At 42.8% G+C, this 8020-nt stretch overlaps 1 protein-coding gene across 1 annotated transcript in view; it reads left to right on the top strand.

The window, feature by feature from the left end:
• Nucleotides 1-8020, top strand: part of LOC133541460 (medium-chain acyl-CoA ligase ACSF2, mitochondrial-like) — a 36647-nt gene that overhangs the window by 28289 nt on the left and 338 nt on the right. Inside the window, exons 13-15 of the mRNA XM_061884902.1 lie at nt 4954-5095; nt 5197-5307; nt 7939-8007. Coding sequence (XP_061740886.1) covers nt 4954-5095; nt 5197-5307; nt 7939-8007 — 322 coding nt within the window. The remainder of the gene's footprint in view (nt 1-4953; nt 5096-5196; nt 5308-7938; nt 8008-8020) is intronic.

The raw sequence follows: 8020 nt of genomic DNA on the forward strand, positions 1-8020 counted from the left end.
AACATTACAGGGAGACAGAACAGGATCGCTGACGGGTCTGCCGGCTTCCAGCGCCCCTTACAAAAAAGATGAGATACAGGTAAACAAGGGGGGGTGGGAGAAAAAAAATAGAAGATTAAAATAAAATTTAAAAAATCAGTCTTAGCCTGGGCCCTGGAGAGGGGGTGCAGACTGAGGCCAAGGGAAAAAAAACAACTCATAGCCATAGAACACATCCCTCTTACACATATGTAAGAGGGAAACATCAAACATCAAAGAACACAGAGGACATGAAAGACATTAAAGCAGCAGATACAAGCAGACACTTCTACATACAGCTATGAATAAAAAGTAAAAGAAACATATCCACTGTGGTGGCCTCTGCGGTGTTCCACGCCATCGTCCGCTGGGGTGGAGGGAGCATGGCCAGAGACAGGAGCAGACCCAACAAAGCAACCAAGACAGCCGACTCCACTCTCGGCCAATGTCCAGTCCGCATGGATGAGCGAGGATACGTCCAAGGTGACTGAGGTGTCCGACACCTGCTCACCCAGCCAAGACACCGCGAAGACTCTCCATCCCAGCGCTCAGTGCTAGCTCCGCAGCCCTGTCCCATAGACTTGTAAAGAACATAATCTCATGGCTGTCTTGAATTTCCAATAATTTCTAGAAACTCTTATTTTTTATGATAGTGATTGGAGCACATACTTGTTGGTCGCAAAAAACATTCATGAAGATTGGTTCTTTTATAAATTTAATATGGGTCTACTGAAAATGTGATCACATCTGCTCGGGTCAAAAGTATACATACAGCAATGTTAATATTTGGTTACATGTCCCTTGGCAAGTTTCACTGCAATAAGGCGCTTATGGTAGCCATCCACAAACTTCTGGTCAAATTTTGGACTACTCCTTTTGACAAAACTGGGGCAGTTCAGCTAAATTTGTTGGTTTTTCTGACATGGACTTGTTTCTTCAGCATTGTCCACACGTTTAAGTCAAGACTTTGGAAAGGCCATTCTAAAACCTTAATTCTAGCCCAGTGGTTCTTAACCTGGGTTCGACCGAACCCCAGTCGGCCTCAGTGGTTCGGCAGAGGTCAAAACAAACCCGACGCATCGTCTCAATAAAAACTTCTCCCAATCGGCGTATTACGGGTACGGCAACAGCAGAAGTCACACTGATTTGCAGGTGTGTAATTTGTTGTGAGTTTGTGCAGTCTAGTGTGAGTTTAGTGTTGGTTTTGTTGTTTGAACAAGGTGATGTTCATGCACGGTTCATTTTGTGCACCAGTAAAAAAATATAGCAACACTTTAGTATGGGGGACATAGTCACCATTAATTAGTTGCTTATTAACATGCAAACTAGTAACATATTGGCTCTTAACTAGTCATTATTAAGTACTTATTAATGCCTTATTCGGCACAGCCTCATTATAACCCTAACCCTAACCAAATAACTCCAAATTAAGTCTTTGTTACTTAGAATATGTTCCCCTAGTGTCCAAAAACCTCTAAATTAAGTCTTTGTTACTTAGAATATGTTCTCCATACTAAAGTGTTACCAAAAACACATAAGGTTGTCTTGAATTAAAAAAAAAAAAAAACATTTTTTTTTTTCACGGTGAATGTGCATATGAAACTAACGGGGTTCGGTACCTCCAACAAGGTTAAGAACCACTGTTCCAACCTGATTTAGCCATTTCTTTACCACTTTTGACGTGTGTTTGGGGTCATTGTTGGAACACCCAACTGCGCCCAAGACCTAACCTCCGGGGCTGATGATTTTGAAGAATTGGGATGTAATCCTCCTTTTTCATTGTCCCATTTACTCTCTGTAAAGCACCAGTCTCACTGGCAACAAAACAGGCCCAGAGCATAATACTACCACCACCATGCTTGACAGTAGGAGTGGTGTTCCTTGGATTAAAGGCCTCACCTTTCCTCCTCCAAACATATTGCTGGGTATTGTGGCCAAACAGCTCAATTTTTGTTTCATCTGACATCACATGGATAGAGATAAGACTTTCTGGAGGAAAGTGATGTTCTTTACAACCAGAAGCTTGTGGACGGCTACCAAAAGCGCATTAATGCAGTGAAACTTGCCAAGGGACATGTAACCAAATATAAACATTGCTGTATGTATACTTTTGACCCAGCAGATTTGGTCACATTTTCAGAAGACCCATAATAAATTCATAAAAGAACCAAACTCTATGAATGTTTTTTGAGACCAATAAGTATGTGCTCCAATCACTCTTATCACAAAAAATAAGAGTTTCTAGAAATGATTGGAAACTCAAGACAGTCATGACATTATGTTCTTTAGAAGTGTATGTAAACTTTTGACCACGACTGTATTCCCCCCGCGACCCCTAAAGGGAATAATCGGTAGGAAATGGATGGATGGATGCATTCCCCCGTGGCGTGCAGCCGATAACAAGTTTTGCCGGACGATATTATTGTCGTCATAATTTGAGACGAATCTTTGAAACTTTTTTTTACATACCATTTTCACGCAAAGGCAAGTTGCAACACAATTTACACCAGTTCAAAAAAAAAAAGGGGGAAGTGCGCAAACGGCGCTATTGACAATAACAAAACATGGCTCAGAGGCATCAACACTAGAAAAGAACTAAGAATTGATGTTAAAAGTATATAACATCTTTTAAATATATGCAAAATATATAAACGAATAATATAAAATAATAAGAATAGTAATAATAGCAGTAAATGAAAGAAAAAATAATATAAAAACAAAGAAGAGTTTAATAATTTGAGTAAAAAGGTGTGCCTTTAACTAACCTTTTTTTATATAATATATTTCAAGTAACCCTTTAAAACGCAATAAGCTTATTTTTCATCAGTATGTGTGAATAGAAGGTGAACAACTTGGTTTTCCTTAAGTAAAAAAATGTATTCATTTATCTCTGTTAACAAAATTGTACTTCAATAAATATTGAACATTTTCAAGAACAATTTTATCCCCCGGTCGGAAGTTGTTTTTATTATAATTTTCCAACAAATTCCGTGTACTGGCTCGATTGTTGGTATTGATGAGCTAATTTTTTGTCATTCAGTTTGAAACCGAAATACGGAACAGCTTTGCTGACTTTTTTCTTTCTACCTTGCGGTGCTTCACACTAGCAAGGCTTTATCAGAAGACTGATCAGAGACAAAAATTGTGGATGACTGATAAGAGGGTTCGTTCCATTTATTTAATTCTACCATCGAATCAACACACTCAGGTGCTAGAGTGATGAGAGTCAAGGAAAACAACAATTTATCGACTTCATTTTCATTCATCGTTCGATAATTTACTTACTTATTTACTTATTACTTTACTTATAAATCCCAGGTCGGAGGTGTCTCAGAAGGTTTATTTTCCATCCATCCATCTTCCGCTTATCCGAAGTCGGGTCGCAGGGGCAGCAGCCTAAGCAGGGAAGCCCAGACTTTCCTCTCCCCAGCCACTTTGTGCAGTTACTCCCGAGGCGTTCCGACACCAACCTGGAGACATAGTCTTCCCAACGTGTCCTGGGTCTTCTCCGTGGCCTCCTACCGGTTGGACGTGCCCTAAACACCTCCCTAGGGAGGCGTTCGGGTGACGTCCTGACCAGATGTCCCGACCGCCTCATCTGGCTCCTCTAAATGTGGAGGGGCAGCAGCTTTACTTTGAGCTCACCCCGGAAGGCAGAGCTTCTCACCCTATCTCTAAGGGAGAACCCCGCCACCCGGCAGAGGAAACTCATTTCGGCCGCTTGTACCCGTGATCTTGTCCTTTCGGTCATGACCCAAAGCTCATGACCATAGGTGAGGATGGGAACGTAGAGCGACCGTTAAATTGAGAGCTTTGCCTTCCGGCTCAGCTCCTTCTTCACCACAACGGATCGATACAACGTCCGGATTACTGAAGACGCCGCACCGATCCGCTTGTCGATCTCACGGTCCACTCTTCCCTCACTTGTGAACAAACTTCTGAGGTACTTGAACTCCTCCACTTAGGGCAGGGTCTCCTCCCCAACCCGGAGATGGCACTCCATCCTTTTCCGGGCGAGAACCATGGACTCGGACTTGAAGGTGCTGATTCTTATCCCAGTCGCTTCACACTCGGCTGCGAACTGATCCAGTGAGAGCTGAAGATCCTGGCCAGAAGAAGCAATCAGGACCACATCATCTGCAAAAAGCAGAGACCTAATCCTGCAGTCGCCAAACCGGATCCCCTCAACGCCCTGACTGCGCCAAAGAAATTCTGTCCATAAAAGTTGTGAACAGAATCGGTGACAAACGGCAGCCTTGGCGGAGTCCAACCCTCACTGGAAATGTGTTCGACTTACTGCCGGCAATGCGGACCAAGCTCTGACACTGATCATACAGGGAGCGGACCGCCACAATCAGACAGTCCGATACCCCATACTCTCTGAGCACTCCCCACAGGACCTCTCAAAGGACACGGTCGAATGCCTATTCCAAGTCCACAAAGCACATGTAGACTGGTTGGGCAAACTCCCATGCACCCTCAAGGACCCTGCCGAGAGTACAGAGCTGGTCCACAGTTCCACGACCAGGACGAAAACCACACTGTTCCTCCTGAATACAAAGTTCGACTATCCGGCATAGCCTCTTCTCCAGTACACCTGAATAGACCTTCCCGGGAAGGCTGAGGAGTGTGATCCCACTATAGTTGGAACACACACTCCGGTTCTCTTTCTTAAAGAGAGGAACCACCACCCCGGTCTGCCAATCCAGAGGTACCGCCCCTCGATGCTTAAAGGTTTATTTGAAATATGTTAAAAGGAGCCGGATTATGCAAAACCAACTTTTCTTACCTATTGGTAGCTGTTTTTGTGGATTAGGGAACTGCGTAAGTACCCACATTTTTTGTAATGGTGGCCTCCCAGTACAATTCTGCTTACGACTTGTTTGGATATCTTAAGACCAGGTATCATAAGTGCATCATGTTGCTCATACGCAGTGACATCGCCAGCCTAAACGCTCTGGGCTACTGCCGCATCGAGGGACGCATCAAGGACATGATCATCCGGGGAGGGGAGAACATCTACCCTGCGGAGATAGAGAGCTTTCTCCTCTCACACCCTCAAGTGAAGGACGTGCAGGTAAGACCTTTTTTGTTTGTGGAGGGCTGCAGAGCCACATAGTTTGGAGTCTGAAAATTCCGCATTTCCAAGAAAGGATGTTGATTGTTTCCTTGTTAAAGGTGGTTGGAGTGAAAGATGAAAGGCTGGGCGAGCAGGTGTGTGCCTGCATCAGGTTAAAGGAAGGACAAGCATGCACTGCAGAGGAGATAAGAACATTCTGCAAAGGCCAAGTGAGTGCACTCATAAATCATTTATAGCATTCGGCCAAAACCAAAGTTTGGCATCTGATTCAATCCCCCTCATATTCAGATTTTTTCACAAAATGAATTGTAATTTTTCCGCCCGTTTGCGCATTTTCTCTCGTTTTTTTTCCACATAAAAAACGTTATTTCACTCCAAGTTGGTAATGATTTATGAATGATATTCAACAAGTATTACCAGCAGGTGGCAAACTTCTGCTTGTTAAAACAAGCCCGGAGGTAGAAGATGTAAGACTGGGATTTTTCGTCAACAAGTTATTTGTTGTTGAACCCCATGATGCAGAGACGGAGGCAGGCATAGAATATGAAAAAATGATTTAATTAAAACTAAACAAGAACAAACAAAAAGCACGCACATGGGCGGAATAACAAACTAAGGGAGCTAGCACTGGAACCTAGAAAACAAAAAGGAACTTTAGCATGGAAGCTAATGGATAGCAAACAGAAAAACTGGAAATAACTGATGCTAACAGAAACAGCTTACCGCTACGACGACCAGGACAAAATGTAGCATGACAGGTAGTAGCTGTAACAAAACGACAAGACAGGTAGCACAACAAGAGTGACATTTGGCAACGACAATACAATGATCCAGCAACTGACACAAGACAAAGCAGGTACAAATAGGAGCAGGCTGATTGGCAACAGGTGTGGCCAGGTGCCAATCAGCTGAAGCTGAGGAGGAACAAAAAAGGAAGCTGACAAAATAAGAGCACTAGACAGGAACTAAAGACAGGAGACACCAAACACAGAAGAAACAGACAAACGCAGAGGAAAAAACTAAAACACACACAAATTGTCAAGGGAAAGCCTGACACAAGTTATGAACGGGAGCTGCATAAAAAGACAAAATTATGGTTTATTTGTAGATGGAAATAGAATGACAATTAGGTGTTAAAAAATGTATTCACATTGAAATTGTGATTATTCATTCTAATCTTAAATCAATTTGTGTAATTAAATTGATTCTCAATATTTTTTTTAAGAATTCATTTTTATAGCCACACTTACTCACTGCATGTTTAGGTTATGTATCCTCTTTTGAAAAAGTTGTATATTATATTTATGTTGTCAAGTATACATTTCAAATATTGGTTTAAATCCAAAATCATGTTGAATCGAACTAAATTGTGAGTTGTTGTAGGTTTTCCATCCCTTATAGCAGGGGTCGGCAACCTTTACCACTCAAAGAGCCATTTTGACCCGTTTCACGAAGTAAAGAAAACAATGGGAACCACATAACTCTTTTGAAATTTACAATGAAATAACACTGCATACAGAGTTTTTTTTTGCTTTGTGCTATGTATAAACCAGGGGTCTCAGACACGCAGCCCGCACCTTAATATGAAAATGTAAGGTTAGTGCAGCCCGCGAGTTTAATTTAATGCCGTTTGACAGCATCACACCTGCCAACCCTCCCAATTTTCCCGGGAGACTCCCGAATTTCAGTGTAACTTTTCTCTCGAATTTACGCTGGTGTTCTTCCAATGAACAATAATAAGGGCGTACAATGATTGCACTACCGCTAGCGCCTTCTACAGCTTGTAGAAATAGCTTGCCAGCTCAAAGAATTGTTTGACGAGGCCATTGCCGACACACGTAAGAGACTGCCAGGCATCCTTATTCAACAGCCATACAGGTCACACTGAGGGTGGCCGTTTAAACAACTTTTGCACTCTTACTAATAAGCGCCACACTGTGAACCCACATCAAACAAGAATGACAAACACATTTCAGGAGAACATCCGCACTATAACACAACATAAAGACGACAGAACAAATACCCAGAATCCCATGTACATTATACACACAGCTACCACCAACCCAACCGCGGCCACCTCAACTGACGCACGGAGGGGGGTTGGGTTGGTGGTAGCTGTGTGTATAATGTACATGGGATTCTGGGTATTTGTTCTGTCGTGTTTATGTTGTGTTACAGTGCGGATGTTCTCCTGAAATGTGTTTGTCATTCTTGTTTGGTGTGGGTTCACAGAGTGGCGCATATTAGTAAGAGTGTTTAAGTTGTTTATATCACAACCCTCAGTGTGACCTGTATGGCTGTTGAGCAAGTATGCCTTGCAGTAGCGTATGCGTTCAGATAGAGGTCGCATTCAAAATGTGACCGGCCGGCCGTCACGCAGATAGCATGGTGAAAATCCTGGCGCGATGACATGTAGAAAGGGTGTTAGAGGCATTGTCATCACGGCACGCCCTCAAAGTTGATGTCTGGGTGAAAATCGAAAATTTTTACCCGGGAGATTTCTGATAGAGACACTAAAATTTGGAAATCTACCGGACTTCTCCGGGCGGTCGGCAAGTATGCGGCTGAGCCACATCAGAGTGGTCAAAGAGCCGGCTCCGGAGCCGCGGGTTGCCGACCCCTGCCTTATAGCCATGTTGACATCTAAATTCAATGCAACCAATGGCGGCAAGCTTTCAATTTACCTATACTTCCTGCTGATTCCATCATCATAATAATTATTCGTTAGTGGCTATATCACATTTTACAATATGTTTAATAAGTGTGGGATGCTCATTATAGAGAATACTATGTTATTTTGCTCTGACAAGCAGACTGTTTAGTTGTTTCTGTCCTTCTAGATTTCCTACTTTAAAATCCCTCATTATGTGGTTTTTGTGGACGACTTCCCCATGACTGCATCTAAAAAGGTCAGCTGAACTA

The sequence above is a fragment of the Nerophis ophidion genome, linkage group LG23 (assembly GCF_033978795.1).
Source record: "Nerophis ophidion isolate RoL-2023_Sa linkage group LG23, RoL_Noph_v1.0, whole genome shotgun sequence".
Lineage (NCBI taxonomy): Eukaryota > Metazoa > Chordata > Actinopteri > Syngnathiformes > Syngnathidae > Nerophis > Nerophis ophidion.